Consider the following 22,345-nt stretch of genomic DNA (forward strand, 5'->3'; position numbering starts at 1 on the left):
ACACACACACACACACACACACACTCAGTTTGTGTTAGGTAATGTATCTCACTCAAGTCAGACAATGAATTTTTAAAAAAATCTGAGTTGTTATTTATACTCTCAACACTTAAAAATTAATTTTTTTGTTAGTTTGTTTTTGGTTTTTCGAGACAGGGTTTCTCTGTTTTAGCCTTGGCTGTCCTGAACTCACTCTGTAGACCAGGCTGGCCTCGAACTCACAGAGATCCACCTGCCTCTGCTTCCCAAGTGCTGGGATTAAAGGCGTGTGCCACCACCGCCCGGCTCTTTAAGACTTAATTTTGAAGGTATAATGGTGAATTACATTAATTTAGATGTCTAAAATCTAAGTAGGTTAAACACGATGAGTTACTTATTTACATGTTTCCCACCATCTCACCATCTGATGTCGTTGTCATCCTCTTACTAGGTGCCCGTGAGCTGCTGTTGGGTTTTTAAAAATATTTTATTAATTTATTCATAATACATCTCAATTGTTATCTCATCTCTTTTATCCTCCCATTTCTCCCTCCCTCCTATTTTCCGCTTACTCCACTCCCCTATGACTGTGACTGAGGGGGACCTCCTCCTTCTGTATATGCTCATAGGGTATCAAGTCTCTTCTTGGTAGCTTGCTATCCTTCCTCTGTGCTGTTGGGTTTTAAAGTCTGCTGTGTGGGATGGTTTTCTGGAAAGTTCAGCTTCTGCACTTCGTGTTTCCTAGCAGTGAAATGGAAATAATAACACGAACTGAATGTAATGCTGTGTGAGCTGCAGAGATGATGAGAAAGTATCTAGTCTAACAAGTGGAGCCTTCCTCTCTCTTCTCGTTATGTGTGGGAAACACAGGAATCTGCCTACGCCTGGTGGAGTGTGGTTTCTTTTGACTATTGCTCTTTCAAAACCAGCCAGTACATTGCACAAACACCTGTGATGGTTAAAGCACATAAAACCAAAAATAGTTCTACTTTGTATTTTGTATGATGCTTTGTTATAGAATTATAGAAAAACATTGTAAGGATTGTTTACAAGGATAAATCTACTTTCATTATATGAGTTGAAATTTTGTGTACTTTTCCAGGTGGATCATGTTCTAGCCAATTTCCTATTGCTGGGCAATGTAAGGTGTTTACAACTGTGATTTATTCTATAATGTTGTACAACTAATTTTGTATGTCCCTGTGTGGTTGTCTTGTCTTAGTGTAAGTTCCTAGGTCTGCACATTCTGGTCCGAGGCTGTACAGACTTTAGAATTCTTAGAGTGTGTGTATGTGCGTGTATATCTGCGTGTGTGTGTGCATGTGTGTGTGTGTGTGTGTGTGTTTGTGTGTGTTGCATATGTACTATACCACAGCCTGCATGTAAAAGTTAGAAGTCAGCTGTGGGAGTAGTTTCTCTCTTTCTACCATGTGGGTTCTGGGCATCAAATTCAAATCATCAAGCTTGGCCCGCAATCACCTTTACCCACTGAGCTATCTGTCTGGTGCCAGACTTAAGACTTCTGATACATAGAAAAGATGATTTTTGGGATGCTGGTCTTCTTTAGTTATTATAGTTACTGAGCCTGCCAGATTTCCATGTCCACAACATATAGAGTTTTACTAACAATCTTTGTCTAGGGGCTTGGGCCGGCTACCAGTTGAGAGCCGAGTTATGTTTATAGCACCCACACCCGTCAGCTCATAATTACCTGAAATTCCAACTGTAGAGGGTCTGACACACTCTTCAGGCCTGAGTGGGCAGGCAAACACACGCACACACACACAAATAAAAATAGTTACGTTTGTATACTCAATCTATATTTTTTTATAAGTGCCGTATAAATAAAGTATGGTTTAATCATTATTTGAATTGAGGGATGACTGAGTACATTAGTATTTTGACCTAGGAAAGGGGTCAGAAATCATGTTAGAATTTTACCATTTTTGCTGGCTGTGGTGGTGCACGCCTTTAATCTTACCACTCGGAAGGCAGAGGCAGACAGATTGCTGTAAGTTTGAGGCCAGCCTGGTATACAAAGTGAGCTCAGGACAGCCAAGCCTATACAGAGGAACTCTGTCTTGAAAAACAAAACAAAACAAAAGAAAGAAAGAAAGAAAGAAATTTTACCTTTTTGTAATTTTTAATATTCATTAAAAATTATGCATCCATGTTCATCCATCATGTGTATATAGTGCCTGAAGAGGCCAGTAGATGGTACCTGACCCCCTGGGACTTGAGTTACAGGTGTTTCTGAGTCACTATGCGGGTGGTGGGACTCGAACCCAGGTCCTCAGGAAGAACAGGTAGTGCTCTTAACCACCGAGCCAATTCTCTAGCTCCCTTTCAGTACTCTTTTAAAAATAAGCTCTTGTGGGTAGTTGGAGTTTCTGAATAGCTCTAATTCAGTATCTCAACTTCATTAAATAGTTAGTATTCTAGGCATAATTCAACCTAGTTATGTCTTAAACTATGAGAATATTGACAAATAAATTCAGGATAGATTCAAGTCCTGGACTAGGTGTACACTCTCTGGCTACTCTCACCCAGTACTGTAAAATGTGTCAGCCTTTACATGTGGCTGAGCATGTGGTTATTTTCCCTGTCTTAGATGAAGAGACTTGGGTGAGAGGTGATTTCCTGTTCAAGATGGCGTAGCTCTTAGGCAGGGAAAGTTGGGTGGAGTTGAGCTTTGTGTGACTCAAGACCCTTCCCTCCTGTCATTGGCTACACTCTGCTCTCTGGGCTGGCCCATGCATCGTACTGACTGACACTTTTCATTGCTCTTTCCCTGTATTTGCAGATCACAGATCAAAGCATGTTAAATAAATACATCTACCAAAGAAAATTTTAGATGCATGCAGAGAGAAGCGTTTTTAATATTGAATTACATGAAAACATAAAATGATACATATTAATGGGGTATACTGTATATGTGTATGTATAATGTTGTATAAATCATATGAAAACACAAATAACCCTAAATAACCAAAGCAATCTTGGAAAAAGAAAAACTAGGAGAAGTTGTACTACCTGAGTTCAAAGGTGTAGTGATGAAACATAATGACATTGGCACAGAGAGGCACACAGAGCAGTGACATAGTATCGAATACCATGAACTTCCGTCACTCATGTGCAATCAACTGGTTTTCCTTTTAAAAATTTTCATTTATTATAATTTATTCAGATTACATCCCAGTCGTTATCCCCTCGCTTGCATCTTTCAATTCCCACCCTCCCTCCCTCTTCCACCCTATTCCCTCCCCCCTCCCTGCCCTCTAACAGATGGGGGCCTCCTCCCCACCATGTGGCTGCAGCCCATCAGGTCTCATCTGGATAGCCTGCTTCCCCTTCCTCTGTGCGCCCGCCAGCTCCCCACCAAGAGGAAGTGCAGATCACAGGGGTTTCTTTCTGATAGGCCACCGCTTTTCATTCATTGGTTTGAGAATGTCATGGCCATCCTATACCAGTGCTTCTGAGGGCTTTGCTTGGAGTACAGATAGTGGCTTTGACTGTGTTGGGCCTTTGTGGCCCTCACTCTTTGACTATGGGTAGGAGATTCCTGAAGAATGAGTTGTTGAGGAGCTTTCCATACTTGGGTCCAACCTCACTTTGAGATAGCTTCTGATCTGTTTGTGGGGGAATTCTGGAATTGGGTGCACAGGTTATCTGAGCCATTCCTTGGGTGGCCACTCAAGGTAATTCCCAAAGGAGTACTTCACTCTGTCTAGACAAACTGCTGTGCTTTTAAATATTGCCTTTACTTAGATGACTGAAAGACTTGGCTTTTTATTCTTAATCTTTAGCCTAGTGTTTCCTGCAGGGACAGAAACATGGGCTCATGCTTAATTTATGCAGCTGTGTGTTTCTACTATGGGTGATTGTTGTAGATGGGCAAGGAGCCTCTTCTTCCTGGGTTTAAGGATATCACAGCCTGGCAAGACTCTTATAAAACCAACTTATGAGAAACTAAGTCTCCTCTGTTTCTATCTCTGTCTCTGTCTCTTTCTTATGGAATATAGGCACACAACCATGCTTTGCTCTGCTAACTTTGAGCAGAAAAGTGGCTGTAATTTTGTTACCTGACAGACTGGCCTACTATCTGGCTGGTACAATCTTGGCCGTTATGGAACAGCACAGGATTAAAAGTCCTAGGTAAATTGCAAAGACATCAGCAGTGAGCGGGTGGACTTTGGTGAACGTTCTTGCATCCTGTGCCTGACCCCTTTAGCTAATCCAGGATATAAAGTAATCACTTTCAAATTCATGATTCCAAACAATTGCATTTTCCCCCAGAGTGGCAGGCAGGACAAGGATTCCTGCAGACAGGCATGGAATACTTACCTGGCGCGTAGCTGCTATTTAGCTTTGTAATGAAATGAAGAACTTAAAGGTAGAATTGAAATAAATGAGGCACATATGTAAATGCTATTTCAAGTTTATATCTTAAATTGTGTATATTTACTTTTAGTGGACCATCCATAGTTATACTTTTTAAAAATACATTGGAAATTTAGTTGAGTTTTTAAAAAAATTACTATTTTTTTATTTTTTCAGATCATAATGTAATTATATAATTTCTCCCTTCCTTTTCGTCCCTTCAAGTCCTCCTGTATACCCTTGTTCTTTTTCGGATTCACGGCCTCTGTAACTTTTGTTTATCATCCAGTAAAATGATTACACTACAGGAAACACTTGTTGAATTCTTTCTGGGTGTTTGTTTACACTAAACTGGTTGTGACACCGTTTATGAAGAATGGCTTTTGGCGATGCATGCAAATCATTCAGGTTGAATAGTAAATGCTTACTAGTTAATAAAATTATGAAGTTACCTTGCTTCTTATCTCTTTTTAATTAATACCCAAATCTGTCTTTCAGGCTGTAACTGAGAAGAATTTTGAAACAAAGGATTTCCGAGCCTCTCTAGAAAATGGTGTTCTGCTGTGTGAGTAAGTATTTAAGGCATGTCCACTCTTGTCATAGGTTTGGTCCTTGGTCCAAAGTGAGCTTTGATCCCTGCAAGCTGACACCTCCACGGTATGAACAAGTAGGGAAGGAGTTATATAGGTCTATGTATCTAAAGATAGTAAATTCGTATTATTTTTAATTAGTAAATAAGCAAGAGTCTGTTATTACTTTATGGGCAGATAAGTGAGGAGGAAGCTGATTATCTGACTGTAACTTACACTGTGTGTAACTGCCTTGTTATAAAAGATCCTTTCTATCAGTGAGAGTGATGACTGTAGTAGCAAATTCTTCTTTAAGGTTTAAGTGGAGTCATTACATTACCTAAATCAATTTGAGTCGCTGACTATTTATTCAGTTAATAGATGCCATTGTGAGCAACATTCCGGGCTGTGATTACCAGCTGTTAAGCAGGCTGGTGCCCTGATTGATGGCGTCGGGTCTACGTTGTTGGCTTTGTGCAGTGTTTGATTCTTTAGTGGCTATATAGTACAGCTAACCAGCTATGTGACCTCTGTGGGTAAGGGGCAGGCCTGGGAGGGAGGAACTGAAATCCGGGAGGAAAGTATGGGTTGCAGCAGTGAGCAAATACATTGTAAGAATGCACTTGAGCACCCACCCACATTTTTTGAAAGCACTTGATAATTCCAATCTAGACTCTTATCACGTAGATATTTATGGAATCTGTCCAGATGCCGACTCTGGGAGTGGGCCACTGGAACCTAGATGTCTCCCTCCTTTTTGGGGACCGGGTCCTTCTAGCCCAGTATGTACCATGATGCTGGCCCACAAGCTGCCCTTAGAGGCTTTTGACTCTCCCTTTGAAGGCTGCTCTTGCAATAAAGACTTCCAAGTGCAAGGGGGTAGATATCTTTTTCCATTGCTTTTGGACGTTCACATGAGTGACATAACTTTGTTTACGTTTACAAGTAGTTTTCATGCTTGAGCCTTATTTTCCCCGTCTGTGAAGTGGAGATTAGGGCCTTTGATCTGCCTGATTCCTGGAGCTGCTGTGCTCAGTAGTCTAGTTTAGGTCTGCATAAACTCCGGCACCTTGGCCTAGGTACGAGTGGTCAGGAAGGTGGGCAAGGAAACCGTCCAGGTTTCCTCTGTTTGAGAATATCAGTAATTCGTTAATTCGCTCCGTAAGACGTCCCTGGCATTGAGCCAGCTGTGCTTCATAAAAATGTCAGCTTGATGTGGCTTCACCGAATGGAGACCAGGAGAAGCACCCACAGGGCCCCAGGCCTCATTCAGCCCTGTGCTCATAGTCCTTGCTGAGCAGTATTTAAACTCATCTTGATTGGGCTGTATGATCTTCTCAGCGGCTGGCAGAAGGGACGTCATCCTGATTTGTAAACTGATGTGAGTGTTTTCTCATGTGTTGAGGAGATGCAGGAGAGGAAACGGATTTATTGAGAAGCGTGTGACCTGAAAACTGCCTTTGCTCTGAGTCTGTCTGCTTAAGGGTTTTCAGGATGGTAGCAGTTTGTGGATGCCACACTCCATGGTCGTGGTCTTGTGAGGAATTAGGTGGCATTGTACAGAATATGGGGTTTTGCTTGGCCTCATGAGAGCACATAGCCTAAATAGATGCTCAGTTTAAAGGAGTCTCTTTGTGGGTTACGTACTTCTGATTCTGAGCTCAGAATAACTTAGGGATCTGTCTTGTGGAATAGCGCCTCCTTCAACATGTGACTAAACATGTTTGAGGGTGGCACCACTTACTTTAAAAAAATTGTTTGAGGATTTTCGACATATGTGTTTTGATCAAATCTGCTCCCCCCATCTCTGACTGACTCCTATTCTCCTAGTCTCACTATACTCTGCCAATTTCATGCTTTTGGTTTTTAGTTCGTTTGTTTTGGCTTTTGAATCCAGTTGTCTTCTAGTGCTGCCTGTATGTGCATACATGTATATAGGATTACTAGAGCATGGGTAACTAACTTCTCAGGTCTTGTATCCCTGAAGAAAACTGACTCTGACTTTCTTTTTCATTAAAAAAAAAAAAAAGATTTATATTTATTATTATGTACATAGCATTCTGCCCATATATACAGCAGCATGCCAGAAGAGGGCACCAGATCTCATTACAGATGGTTGTGAGCCACCACGTGGTTTCTGGGACTTGAACTCATGACCTCTGGAAGAGCAGTCAGTGCTCTTAACGTCTCAGCCATCTCTCCAGCCCAACTCTGCCTTTCTTAGTAGATTACCAATAGGTCCTCAGCTGGGAGTGGAACTTCATGCCACCTCCCCACTGCATGCTGGGATTTGGTCTGGCTTGAGCTTGTGCAGCTCTTGTGCATGCTGTCATGGCTGCTGTGAATTCACAGCTCTGTAGTATCCTCATTTCTGACTCTGGCAATGCATTTGCCCCTTCTTCTTTGATTCCCCCTGAGCCCTCGGGGGAGGAGCTATGAGGTAGACAGTGCCTTCAGGGCTGAGATTCGGCTGCAGTCTGGTTACAAGCCTCTGCTCATTGCGACACCTCTTTTGCATTTGACTGCAGCTTATGAACCAGCTCTGGGTCTAAATGATTTGAAATGTCCAGGCTGAGAGATGACCATATTATTACAAGTAAGAAAATCCAGAGCTAATTAAAAACACTATTTTGACACAAACTAGAACAAATTAGAATAGAAATAATTTTTGAATTGATCCAAATTAATATAAATTAAAAATAAATGTAATTTCTATCCTAATAGTGACAACAAACATTTAAATATATATATATATATATATATATATATATATATATATATATTGAGTTTCTTACTGTTTTATATAATAATTTCGTTAGCTTTTATCCTTCAATACCAATTTTTTTTTTTTTTAACTCGCATTCTGAAATATCCAAGTAAGAAGTCGAAGGAGTTTTTCAGCTTTTACTCAACTGACAAAAGACTGGCATTTCAGACTCCAAAAATCCACCTCTGCACTGAAGTTTCAGATAGGATGCCCATCTGAGTCACAAGCCCCACCCTGTGCACTTATCAGCAGGCTGATGGACTATTGGCGTGAGCGTGTTTGTGGTAATAATTTTTGTTCTAGCAAGTTTGACATTGGAATGTAGTGAGTTGAAAGTTAAAGATTACTCCTGTGTGTGTGTGCGTGTGCAGCAAGTGCGAGCACATGCTTGTTTCCGCGCATGTAGAAGCGTGAACATTGGGTACCCTCTTCATCATTCTCCAGTTTGTTTGAGATGGCATGTGGCACTGAATCTGGAGTTGGTTCAGCTGGTGAGGCTGGTTGGATGATGGGATCTATAAGTCCGTTGTCTTCTACTTCCCAGTGTGGGCATGATGAGGCTGTTGTGCCTGGCTTTGTACGTGCTGCTGAGGATCTGATCTCAGAGCCCTAGGCTTGCATGTAGGCAGGCGCCTTACCAACTGAACCAGCTCCTTGTTTGTGCTTATACTGTTCATTTTAGGCACACATTCTCTTGGCTTTATTAGTAGTGAGATGGGAACAAAACCACTCCCCCCCTTAAAATTATTTTTCCTGAATTAATGAAAAGATTGACTAGACTTTTAAAAAGGTGATTCTAGCTCTCTGAGATTTATCAATGCTATCTCATGACTTGCCTCATTTCTTTAGTTTTGGCTATTATTCATAAGGACTGCTATACAACAGGTTAAAAAAAAATGTAAAATAGTTGCATTGCATATATATCCACAGCCCTGCTTTGCCATGGCTCTGGCACAATTCCTTCTGTGTTCTGAACATTCCGTCTAGCTACTGATATCAGTTAGCAATCTCCCAGTTACTCATCTTCTGATGGCAGTCTTGGAAGTCTTCTTATGAAAACATTCTTTATTCCTCTGTGAAGCAGGAAGGTTTGTTTGCAGATCGTCTCACTGGGCGTGTCCCTGCTTACTCACTCTGTATTTCCTCTCTCTGGAATGCTCCCAGGTTTCTGCTCTTGTCCCGGTCGTCATCAGCCATGCACATAAAACGTCTGAGTTTATGCCTTGGTGACCCCATAGTTCACGTCACCGAGACGCTTCTCACAGTGTTACCAGGTCATCCCTCCACCCCCACTTTTGCTTGCTGCTTGGAAAACGGGAGCAAAAATGTCTACCTGTTGCTGTGAGAATGCCCATTTGTATTCATATTTCCTTTGTGGCTAGCTTACTGCCTGAAAGGTCCAGTCTTGAAAGAAAGACCCATTTAGTAGAAGAGAACCGGCAGTTATACAAACACAACTCTTTTCAGTAGGAGTGTCAAGTGATTTCTGATACAGTGGAAAACATAGGGAACAGTGCTGCTTGCTCTTAATAGCTAGAGTACGTCATTATTTTGTTAGAGTTGAGAACTTCTATCGAAAGACCAGGCACTGGAGAATCCCTGAAACTTCTTTGCAGTGGGCCACAGGATTTAGTGGGTTGGGAAAGGTGGTTTCTTGCAGCTGTTTCTGGTCTTGAGTTTCCGTTCTTTTCTTCTCTTTTTTCTTTCTTTCTTATTTATTTATTTATTTATTTTTTTAAGTTTTTTTGAGACAAGGTTTCTTTGTGTAGTCTTGGCTGTCCTTGAACTAGCTCTATACACCAGGCTGGCCTTGAACTCATAGAGATCCACTTGCCTCTGCCTCCTGAGTGCTGGGATTACAGGTGTGCGCCACCACTGCCTGGCAGTCTTGAATTTCTGGAGGAGGAAGATGGCTCACCTGTGACTCCAGGGCCAACACTACCTACTTCGAGGAACAACTTTCTGTAGAGGCCAATATACTTCAATACATTTGTAGTTTTCAGCTTTTCATTGTTGTGACAGGCCCCCCCGAGAGAAGCAGCTGAAAAGGAAGACTGAGCTATTTTGGCTCACTGCTTCAGGGGTTTCTATCCATGGCTGACTTGCTGGCCTGGGATAAGTTACAGTGTCATAGTAGTTAAAGGGAAGATCTACTCCATTCATGGTGGTGGCCACAGTGCTACAGAGTAAAAGGAGCAGGGAGGGAGATAGCATAAGGCATATCACCTTGCGGTTAGACCATATAGCCTGTTCTTCTTCACTTCCTGATAATGCCATCATGTTATGAGTCCTTTGAGAGATTAATCCATCGATTAAATCAAACATTCAGGTTTGGAGTTATTGGACTATATAGCTCATTACCAGGGCAGCAAGCCCAAAGGGTATACGTGTAGGAAAATAATTTCCGAGGCAAACTGTAACACTTTTAGAGAATCTAACCACACTTTTCCAAAACTTGTAATTACTTTAGCACTCACATAGAATAATAAACAGGCAATAATAGAAAAATTCTATTAATAAAATTTACTGAAATTGCCTGTCCTTATGTTAGAACACATGACAAAACTGACAAGTACAATCTTTTAAAAGTGTGGCTTGCTTTAAAAAATATGCACAGTAAATGAATAAAATACAACAGAACTTCAGCAATATATTTTCATGTGTAAGAATTTATTTTAAGAGCTGGGAGAAAATGAGGAAGAGGTGAACCGTCAATTTGTAATATTTGGGTAAATAGTTGGCTGTGAACCATTTAAAAAGCTTACTGTATATTAGGATACAGTCTGTAGCAAAATGATAAGAAAAAGCTAAAAAGAGGCCTTTGAGTAAAAAAGCCTCTTTTCCAGTAGTTTAAAACTTTAAGCTTTGAAAGGAAATAAAAATAAAAATAAAAAGCATGTCAAAGATTATGTGCAGCTATAACTCTGGGATCAACTACACAGTTTAAAATTTTCAATAAACAAATGAGCCAAAAGAATCTGGCCAAATTCATGACAAATGGAAAAATGTTATTTATAAACAATAAAATCTCCACCTTCATTTGTAAGAATTAGAGTGCCATGTGACTTCATTGTCGTTGTTGTTGAAAGTAGTAAATAGGGCTGGAGAGATGTCTCAGAGGTTAAGAGCACTGGCTGTTCTTCCAAAGGTCCTGAGTTTAATTCCCAGCAACCACATGGCTGCATCTATAATGAGATCTAGTGTCTCCTCTTGCACACAGGTATACATGCAGGCAGAATATTCTGGTGCCTCTTCTCGTACACAGGTATACATGCAGGCAGAACATTGTACACATAATAAAAAAATAAATCTTTAAAAAAGAAAGAAAGAAAAAGTAGTAAATAATACAAAATCTTTTTAGACCAGTTGGGTGTGGTGGCATTCAGGGAGGCAGAGGCAGGTGGATCTCTGTGAGTTTGAGGCCTGCCTGGTCTACAAAGTGAGCCTAGGACAGCCAAGGCTATACCGAGGAACCCTGTCTCAAACAAAACAGAACAAAACAAAAACATCTTTTTAGAATGATATGTCTTGGAGGCACAGCTCAGTGGTAAATCATGTGCTTAAACTTGAGTGCACAGGCCGTGGATCCAAGACCTAGCATGCCCTAAGAGCAAGAAGAAGTCTATATTGCGGCATCAAACTCTGAATCTGAAAATGTATACTTGAGTATAAACTGACACAAGTTTCAGAGAAACAACTTTGCAACACTTGTCACATAACTGTGTGTTATTTTATTAGCACAATAAATACATTTATCACTTAGATAATATTGCCTAGTAACCCTTCTTTTGCGAGTGTGGCTATAGGTAGAGGAAGAGAGACATTTTAAAGGCTTCGCATCATGGAAAATGCTAAAAACAAACACTTGAAATACAAAATCGGTAAAAACTGTTCTTATTTTTTCTTTTCAAATCAGGCCACCTTGAACTTGCTATGTGGCTGAGAATGACTTTCAGCTTCTGACTCTCTTGCCCTCTCCTCTGTGGCACTGGGATGACAGGAATGGGCCACCTGCACTGAAGACAGTGCAATGACTAGGATGGGACCCAGGGCGTCCCACATGCAAGGCAAGCACGCTGTCAGCTGTCAGTGAGCCACATCCCTGGTCTCATTAATCTTTTTAATCTCCTGTAATGTTGAGGCACTGTGGAAGATTACACAATCCATATCTGACATGCAAAGGCAGGATGCGTCCCTGCCGTTGAAAGTGTGAGGGAACTGAGAGGTAGGTACAGGGATGCTGCTGGCGACGTGAGCTCACTGATGGGTGTTGCTAAATCCCTTTCCTGATATACATTAGCATTTTACACTAATGCTTTCATTTTCTAAAGTACAAAGAGGTAAAAGGGGACTAGACAAATATGAATCACACCATGCTTATGGTGGCAAAAATGAGAGAGCACCTAATCACATGAGTGGGAGAATGGCACTATAGTATCACGGCGAGGAGTTTCAATGCCTTAAAAATCCTGCTCTCTGCCTTATCAGCCTTCTCTCCCCATACCTGGCAACCATAGATATCTTCTCATAGTTCCACCTTTTCATGCCTGTTATAATAATGCATTCTAGTTCTATAATATAATATTTCTATAATGTATTAGATAACGATAATACATTTTGTTATTATATGGAAACATAATAATACAATATAGATACTTTTTAGACTGACTTCTTTCAGTTAATAATATAAATTTAAATTGCTTCCGTATCTCTACATTGCTTGATAGCTTATTTTGCTTTTGTACAAATGATACCCCCTTTTTTGTGAGTGAGCCATTATTTACCTAATGTGAGAGGCCATCATGATGGTTTTAAGTTGTTGCAATTATGAATAAGACTTCTCTTCAAGGCCATACTGGACTACAGAGCAAGTTTCAGGACAGCAAGGGCTGTAGAGAGAAAACTTGTCTCAAAAAACAACAACAACAAAGCTGTAAACATCCATGTCTAAGTGCTTGTGTGGCCATACATTTTTAAACTTATTTGGTAAACACTGAGGAGTGTTACTGATGGCTCATGTGGTAAGAATATGTTTCGTTTCATTGGTAAATGACACATTGTCTTCCAAAATGTTACGTGGCTTCCTGCTACTCCCACCAGCAATGAATGGGCATTCTTGTTGCTCCGCGTCCTTGCCAACATTTGGTATTGTCAAAGTTATTGATTTTTGCTTTTATTATAGGTTAATAAGTTTGTGGTGGTAATGCTTTTTTTTTTTTATTCCAGTTTTCATTTCCCTGATGACATTATCATGAGGAGTTCCTTTTTTTTTTTTTTTTTCTTTTCTTTTCTCATATCTTATTTGCTCATCTGTGTATCTTATTTGGTGGAATAAGTGTTAAGGTCTTTGTTTCCATTTGACAGTGTTTTGTTTTCCTTAAACTTGATGAGTTTGAGAATTCTTTATTAATTTTGGCTAACAGTCAGTCAGGTATGCCTCTTGAATGTATTTTTTCTCATTCTGTGGCTTGTTTTTCACTCTTGTCAGCATCTTTTGGAAAACAAACATTTTGAATTTTTATCATGAATTGTGCCTTTTGGTGTCATACCTAAAAGGTCACCATTGGGCCCAAGGTTACCTAGACTTTTTTTTTTTTCTGTGTTGTCTCTGATGAATAAAAGGTCTATGATCTATGAGTTTTTGTTGAAGTTATTTTTTTAAATAAAACAATGTTTGTTACTCTTAGCTTATTTCTTAAACTGGCTATCACACAAATAATTGAGACTCTTTTGTAATACAAGGCTTCACAACACAGTCTTGAGCAGTTTAAGTCTGTTCTTATGCCTCTTTGCTATTGCTATTTTCTCTTATTTCCAGCAAACCTCCTAAACTTGTACTTGGTAGCTTTCCTCAGCTCCAGCTCCTTCCTCCTGAACTTCCTTTGACTCTGTCAGTGGCTGAATCCCCTCCTATCTCCTTTAACTCCTCCCCCCCCCCTTCCCCATTTCTCCCCTCCCCCTTTCATCCGTTCCACCCTCCAGACCCCCCTCAACTGGCAGAAAGGCCAGCCCTGTTCTCTCCCCTGTTCGTTGATTGGCTGTAAGCTGCTTTATTGACATACCAGGGAACAACTGAGGAGCGGAGTTTACACAACATCTAGACAGGAAATCAGAATTTAAACTACATAAGTAACCTTATGCCTACAACTTTTCTCTATGAAGTGTGTGTCTAAATGCCATTTGTTCTGATCTGGTCATAGAAATTATCTGGTGTTCAGTCCATTAGTTTGTAATTATTGAGATTTCTCAGGATGGGAAGAGTCTGCTGCTAGGTCCGCAAGCTTTGCTGTATGCACTTTAAAAGCCTTGAAGTAGTATTATATCATTTCCTCCTTTTCCCTCTCCATCCTCTTCCAGTTACTCCTTCTTGCTTGCTCTCTCTTAAATTCATGGCTTCTATTTAATTGTTGTTATATATACTCTTTACTATTCTTAAACAGATAAATATAACTTACTAGAGGAACAGGAAGTCTGCTGTGAGATTGCATCTCCTGGAAATGTCAGGAAAGCTACACCCAGGAAGTCTCAACAACATGCCTGCCTAACCAAGAGATAAACAAGCATGACACAAGAGGCAGGCTAACATGGAAAGGGAAATCTCATAGGGCCTTGACCACAGACAAGCAACTACAGGCAATTAGGAGCTCTGAGAGCATGAGGAACAGTCTTCCCTCCCCCACATTGGTTATCCCATACCAAATGATGAGCCCTGAAAACATACAAGTGTATCTTGCACTTTAGTGTGTCTCAAGCACACTGATGAGGCTCAGTAAAAGTGCCATCATAGGAAACTGACAACAACTGCACTGGCATTGACTTCCTGCTCTTCCACCTAGTTGCCCACGTCAGCATTTACTGTTAACTTTTATTTTTGTTAAAGTTGAATATATCAGTTTTTACCACTTACGCTTGAAAATACTACTCCAGTCATAAGTTTTCATACCAAATGCTTTTATACTTTAAAATTTTAGATGACAAATGCTGGTTATCTTACCCATGAGAATGTGGTAACTGTCTACTTGGTGTGCTTTTATTTTAAAATATGAACATAGACAGAAGCCACTGACTTAAAATCTTGACACCTCCTGAAGATAGCCAGTCCAGATGACTGTATCTGACAGTACTATCTGGATCGGCTTTGACAATCAGGAGGGAACAATATAATTTGGTGTATCAGGAATGAGAAATACTCAGAGGCAGTATTTCTGGTTTAAAAAAAGTCATGGCATTTCACTGAAGCAAAGCAATTTTCATTTTTTTCCTAAATTACTTCTTTAAAGAAGATAGAGATTTTGAAAAGTTTACATGAACCAAAAATCAGGATGGATTTCACGGCTTTGCTTCAAGCACTTGTAATTATCTGCTTGCTCTGTGGTGGAGCCCTGTGCAGGGCTGTCCTCAGTGAGCATTCAAAGGTCTAAATGAGCAGAATTTCTGTTTAGAGTAAAAGTAAATGAATAAATTAATACCCTATAGTAAATGAATAAATTACTACCCTATAGGTGATAAACAAGCAATGAAAAGACATTAGTGTCTTCAATTTGCTAGGAAGATGTGATACTGTGTGTTTTTTAAAACCTGTGGGATAGAAATGTAGCTCAATGGATAGAGGGCTCATCTTTTGTGCATGGACTTTTGAGTTCGGTCCCCTGCATGGAATAATCCAGGTGGGCTGACAAGTCATGGGATAGACAGTGCAAGGTCACTCTTGGGTGCTGATAGTAAATTTGAGGCCAGTCTGAGTTACATGGAACCTTGTCTCAAAATAAACACAAAAATAAAAAAATAAAATGAATCATAAAAATTTGACAATATGAAAGCTGCATGCTTGCAAAGTAGAACAGCTAACATTAGAAATGTACCCGAGTGGATGACTATAAGATAATCCACAGGCTACCAGATTCTCTCAGTGTGTCAGTACATTCTTCCATGTTTGTCTTTTGGTACGGGAAGGAAAAAGTATCCTTGAATTTTGTACTTTTGCTGAAGAGCTTTCTGGTCAAGGGGAAATGTGAAGTTTGGCCGTTAGAACTATTTTTCTTTCTTTTTTTCTTTTTTTTTTTTTTTGCAGATTAGCCCATAGTAGAATGTCAAATTCAAGTTCCTAAAGCATTTCACGCCCGAGCCATGTTGAGCTTTTTGGATAGGTGGCTTTCTGGGTGTCTCCCCTGAGTTGGGAAGTCAGGGTATATCCAATGCTAGAAGGGTCTGTGAATGGAGCCAATGTTCTGGCATACGTCCACTCAACCCTTGTGTAGAGAAAAGACAACGTCTTTGCGGGTGAGGGAGGAAGAAGGAAAAAGTAGACACCTTGAGATAGAGCAGGGTTCACTTGGGCTACCATAACAACTACTGGAAAATGGATAGCTTGTCTACAGCGGGGAGTCATTTCTCATAGTGCTGGGGGGCCTAGGGAGTCAAAGATGGAGATGACTGCAGGTTGGGTGTCTTCCTACTTCCTTCATAAGTTCACACCTTCTCAGTACAAATTTCTCACCACAACTGCCACAGTGGAAGGGCAAGGCCTGTTGACTGAGGTCACTAATCTTACCAGAAGATGCATCGCCATGATCTTGGCATCTCCCAAAGGGCCCTGCCCTCTAATGCCATAGCAGAGGGGGTTAGCACTTGAATATGGGAGTTTTAGGAAGGTCACAAACAGTCATACCATAGCAGTGGAGAAGCCAAGGAGGAGGTTACTGCGGTCACTGTGAGAGTACCCCATGCTTTGTGTTCTAGTTTTAATCGCACCAAAACAGCAAACCTCTGCTGTGGTAAGCAAACAGCAACCAGGTTTGTTCCCTCACAGAAGGAAAGGCTTGAGAGAGATAAATGTATAACTCTACTCAGGGTGGAGGGGGTGGGGAGCAGAGGGTCGCAGGCCGAGAACACAGGACAGGGGAACATCTGCAAGTTTATCCTGTAATCTGACCCTCACTTCAGAGCCAATGACCCGAAGTCCGTGTCCCTTCGGAAAGTCCACATGCGAAATTCAAGAACACTTACTATGCAAAGCATTTGCTTTAAAAGAGAGCATTTCCATACATGGTACGTCAACTTCCTTTATCTTGAGATTCTGTCTGTATTCCATTAAGTGTGCTTAAATTTCATCTAATTATTTTTAGATCTCATGAAACTTTTAAAAAAATATCCTTGCAAGAAAGGATTCTTACTTGAGAATCCCAATTCATAACTCATCAAGTGATTTGCATGCTCAGTATTTGCCAAAACTATATGGTCATTTCCTCCTCAGCCCAGTGCTTATAACTACAAGCCTTGAGATGGATTAAATAAAACAATTTTCTTTCAGTGACTCAGATTTTTCGAGGGTGAGTTGTATACTCTCCAGAGGGTTGTTGTTTTTTTTTTTTCCTTGTGGTTACTTCCGTGTTTGCACATGTATGAGAAGGTTGAGGAGTGGAAAGGGAGGGCTAATACAAAGTGTCTATGTCACTTCGAAGTAATCTCTTAGGCCAAATGTGTCGATGAGGGAGGAGGTGGTTAACTCACCAGATGGTATCTGTCTGTCTGTCTGTGCTGTTTCCTTACTCTGCCCCTTCTATTGACAGTAACCTGTTTTATTATTCACTGACTATAACACGCTCTTGAAATTACTGACACTATATGACAAAAGTGATAAGTCATGTCAACAGGTAAATGGAGTGACCTGGTCAGAGTCTCCAGTGAGTGACTCAGAGGGTGAGGCAGGAGTTTATGACCCTTTCCTCCCAAAGGACAACTATGGTCGGACCTTCTGGGTTACTATGTTACTTCTGCTCATATCAGCTTCTAAGTTATGTCACTGAAAGGTTATATTCCAAGAAACACTACTTAAACAGATATCACTGCCAAGACAGTGGCGAATAACAGTAAATGAATTTTTGAAATACTATGTCAGAATTATGCTATTAAGCAATGCCTCATGTGTTAGTTCTCCTATGCAGAAAAACCAGAGTTACCGAAGCATTTAGTCAAAGGGGAAAATAGAAGGAGGACTGTACAGTGGCCATTTGTTATTAATATGCTTAATTATTTTCTAGATCCTCAACTGTTGATTGAAGGAAAACAATGTGGAAAAGGGTTTCTTAAATGATTTGCAATGTACACATCAGAAATTAGGATTTGTGGAGTCACCAACTGAGGAGAAAACTTAAGGCTGAGGGGATGGAGGTGCAGCTGCCCATCCTCCAGACCAAGGAAGGGGATGGGTCTATTGTCTGCAATTGACTTGTCTAAAGATCTTTGTGGGAGCAAGCTCTGAAAACAGAAAAGCAACTTTTGTTTGCCAGGCTAAGTCTTCATAAGCTGCTGTTTTGTAATTTTGAACCCTGTTGAACAGCATTCTGAAGGCTATTACATTGAGACTTTTTGTCTTTTTTTTTTTTATTCTTAGCATACTCAAATGTATATAGAAATCTATGGAATGAGGAAGAAGTGACATTCCATAGGACACCCCCCTCCCCTCCCATAGCAGGCGCCCATTGTAAGGGATAGGCAAGTGAGTCAGGTGACTTTGTTTCTTCTTCCTTCTCAGCTTTCCTGCTGGATCTCATTACAGAGTCAAGAACCGCTCATTTGAGGGATGAATTTGTTAAATAGAAGAAAATTCCACTGTTTCAAGATACTGTTTTGTGACAGTGATTAATGATTAATTACCCAAACTCACATCAATGGGAAAGCATTGTAGAATTAAATTACTACAAGGTCTGAACACTGTAACAGCCGATGGAAAGAAAGAATACACGCAGATCGAGGTTTTAGAAGCAGAATTGTTCTTTAAGTGTGGTTGTCAAAGATGAATTCATTTTCTAGTGCTTTGCTGGATAGAGACATAGATATCTTTGCATTATGTGTCGTATTAGCTGAAATGGGATCAGTGCTAGATTCTAGGGTAATTTGGAGGGGTTCTGGTACATTTAATTTTCACCCCATCATCCCACTCTGGTAATAAAGCAATCAGTCATGGGCGTGAATGAGTTACAAGTAAGAAAGTCAATGATTTGGCTGAGTTCCTCTGCGGCCTTTGCATGGGAAACAATGTGGGTTGGAGGCTATCTTTCAAAACAAGGACCCAGATGAGAAAACAACAAAAAAAAGCCCATTGAGAATTATTAATAGGGCAAAGTATTCTTGGGGCCAAGTGGAGGAAACTGATGAGACTATGTTGATGTGTGTTGCAATGGAACCGAAGTGTGCTTTTCTTTAACACATGTGCAACTACTTGTAAAGACATGGGCTGTGGATCCTGGGAGGACCCTTCCGTCCTTCTGTGCAGAGAAGTTCTTTGTTGTGTGTTTGTTTATTTATTTATTTTAGTTGTTTGTGTTCTGGTAGGACTCTGGCTCAGAACAGCCCATCTGGGACCAGAGCTATGCTACTCAGAGTTTCTGAGACTATTTCAATGAGCACTAAAATCACACTGACACTTCTGTAATTGCATGTGTTATTTGTTTATTTACTTTCAGTTTGATTAATAAGCTCAAACCTGGCATCGTTAAGAAGATCAATAGACTGTCTACACCAATAGCAGGTTTGGTAAGTAATAAATTACCTTCAAAACTTTTTCATTTTTTAATCAACAAATAACAGTTGCACATACTTCTGGATGTAATGCTGTGTCACTCTGGTATTATCATGGAGTATGATGTGTTACATGTTTTCAACATCCAGAAGAGAGGACTTGGAGGGCTTTCACTTTAAAACTATAGTTCTGTCTTTGAAATGTAAGGAAGTGGCCACAATTACTGCCCCTTTAAAAAGAAAAGTGACAACCTTCGTTCTAATCGCCTCTCAACACTCCCTTTTTGTTTAGAAGCCTCTGTTTTAACTTGCTTGGCTTTGTTTTGATTTTGAGGCTTCAAAGTCCGGGTACCCATCTTTTGGCCTTCTTTCTCCCACAAGTTGCACATGAGTTGCTTCCATTCTTTCTGCAGCTCTGCCCTACATGCACTGTTTCCTGGTGGACTGCAGCAGTTCCCCCAGGGTATCGACCATTCCCTGGTTGCTGTGTTTCTGCCCTTTCAGGCTCATGTACTGTGCTCACTTAGAACACAGATCATATGTATATCTGCAGAATAACCGAGGCCCATTAGCATTCATGGTGTGTCACACTTCCTGTTGATGTACTGTCCTGTTGATGTCTGTCTTCTTCTGTGTCAGGGTCATCCTGTAAGGAAACACTGGCTTTTCTTAGGTGCCTCTACTTTTACTGCTGCTGCTGCTGCTGCTGCTGCTGCTGCCTTATGCTTTCTAGGCAAGGGCTCTGACACTGAGCTACATTCAGAGCCCTCCTATCTTTAAGTTGAAGGGCTTTTTGGTTTTACTTTTTTTTTTTAAGTATTAAGAAATACTACTACACACCTTCATTATGTGGTTATTTAGATCTTTTATTTTATTTTATTTATTTATTTTGACACAGGGTTTCTCTGTGTAGCCCTGGCTGTCCCGGAATTCGCTCTGTAGACCAGGCTAGCTTGAACTCACAGAGATCCTCCTGCCTCTGCCTCCCGAGTGCTGGGATTAAAGCCACTGTGGACACCAATGCTAACACAAAGCAATACTTTTGGACAAAATGTAACGAAATCAAATTGAAGACTCTTCCAGAAGATTTAATAAATAAGCTTTATCAGCCAATACTGGTGGCATGGAGAGATGCCCCAGCAGTTAAAGGCACAGGGTTTCTAAGAGTTAAGGGTTAAGAGTCCCTTGTTCAGTTCCCAAGTGCCCATATCAGGTGGCTCACGATCACCCCTAACTCCAGCTCTAAGGGATCTGAACCCTCATCTGGACCCAAAGAACACTTGTATTCATGTACACCAACCTCTACCACTTACTTAAATTAAAAGTCATAAAACTAAATCTTAAAAAAAAATCCATACTAACCGGGCATGGTGGTGCATGGCCTTAATCCCAGCACTCAGGAGGCAGAGGCAGGCAGATCTCTGTGAGTTCAAAGCCAGCTTGATCTACAAAGCAAATCCTGGGACAGCCAAAGCCACACAGAGAAACCCTGTCTTGGGGGAAAAAAAAAAAAAAAAAAAAAAAAAAAAGCAGAAAACAGCAACAACAACAACAAAATCTATACTGATGAAAGAAGTCAGTCAGTTAAAACGATTTCATAAAGCAATGCATAATTAATAATTGGGATGTAAAACACAACTAATTTTCTGTGAGTTATTTAATGCTTTTATAATAATCTACTTAAAAGATTTCTTTTTGGCCTTTTATGAATTCTCAGCTGTGGCTAATGGCGTGAGTAATGACAGGCAGCCACACCATGGTTCCTGGGTTTGTAGGAGGTATAAAAAGTTCATTAAAACTTTGACAGGGCTGAGTTTGGCCAAGTATTTATTATTGGAAAATATCTTTCTGGGAGAGAAGGAATGAAGTTTTGAGGTTTCTTTGAAATTTAGAAGGAATACACAGTTCTCAGCTCCTGGTTCCAGGCCTAAGTCCTTTCTTCTAATCAAGTCACTTCTATCCTAGACATGCCATGAATAGGTAGCTGACTTGTAATTTGTACTGGTCTTAAATTTGGGTGGATAAAAATTCTACCATGTATATATGTTATATATAACATATAGTTACATATATTATATAATTTCATTATTTATATTTCATAGTTTTCTAGTTATTCAAAGAATAACATTAAAGGAATGCATTCCTGAAGTCTTTCCAGGAGGAAACATTCTGTTTAGAAAAAAAAAAAAACCAAAAAAACCAAGTTTTATATGAAAATGACTTATAAAGCAACTTCTACAAAAATGAATGTTTGAATTGTATTGAATTACACTATCTTTCCCAGTGGCCTGAGTTATTCTTAGGTAGTTTAATTTTTTGATTCTGAACTTTCATTTCTTGGATCAAATACCTGCATTTTAAATGAAATTAGCCTTTGATCTCAAGCACACCCTAAGAATCTGGAATGCTTGAATTGTGGTGTTTGTTGCTGTTGGCTACTGTTGAGTTTATTCAACTTTATGATTGTATGATTAGATGCAAGCACAAATGCATTTTATTTTTAAGCCCCAAACCCTTTCCAACTATTTCTATTTCAAGCATCAGAAATTTTCTCCAGTTTGGATTTTATCTTTAGAAGCTGAAATGAAATGCATTTCCGGTATATTAAGTAGAATGATTTCCTAAGTGCAAGGCAGTGAGCGTTTTCATTGGGGTGTGGGTGTGCAAGCAGGAGAGTGGGCTAAGGCCAATTGGTTTGAAGTGAGCATCGTGCCGCATCTGACTGCTGACACTTGCCACAACGGCCATAGCAAAATGTGTGAGCTAGAGCCCCACATTCACCTGGAAAGGCATTGGCACAAGGACCAGAAGAGACAACCAAGAGTTTGATAAGCAAATCTTCAATGCATGGTGCTCTTTCTTTTAACAAATGATTAGGGGCCTGTTGGGTTGAGGCCTTTTCTAACATGGAGGGCTACAAGGGAGGGCAAAAGGAGTGTGGTCTTTGACTTCTATGTCAGGGAGGAGGGACCGCTCACATCAATTAGCAATTGGGCAGGAAGGCACCATAGAGCAAACGTACTACGGAGTGCTATGTTACATTGACATCCCAACAGAGTGTGCCAGGACTGTGAAGACTGAGAGTCCTTCAGGAGTAGGGGAGAACCCCGAGTTTTTGACATTTGTCTAA

The 22,345-nt window shown here is 40.3% G+C and overlaps 1 protein-coding gene across 7 annotated transcripts in view; it reads left to right on the forward strand.

The window, feature by feature from the left end:
- The window catches only part of Lmo7 (LIM domain 7), a 206,240-nt gene that overhangs the window by 53,151 nt on the left and 130,744 nt on the right, over positions 1-22,345 (forward strand). For all 7 annotated transcript variants that reach the window (XM_051160925.1, XM_051160927.1, XM_051160920.1 and 4 more), the window contains exons 2-3: positions 4,858-4,928; positions 19,161-19,230. In XM_051160925.1, coding sequence (XP_051016882.1) covers positions 4,858-4,928; positions 19,161-19,230 — 141 coding nt within the window. The remainder of the gene's footprint in view (positions 1-4,857; positions 4,929-19,160; positions 19,231-22,345) is intronic.

The sequence above is a fragment of the Acomys russatus genome, chromosome 18 (genome assembly GCF_903995435.1).
Source record: "Acomys russatus chromosome 18, mAcoRus1.1, whole genome shotgun sequence".
Taxonomy (NCBI): domain Eukaryota; kingdom Metazoa; phylum Chordata; class Mammalia; order Rodentia; family Muridae; genus Acomys; species Acomys russatus.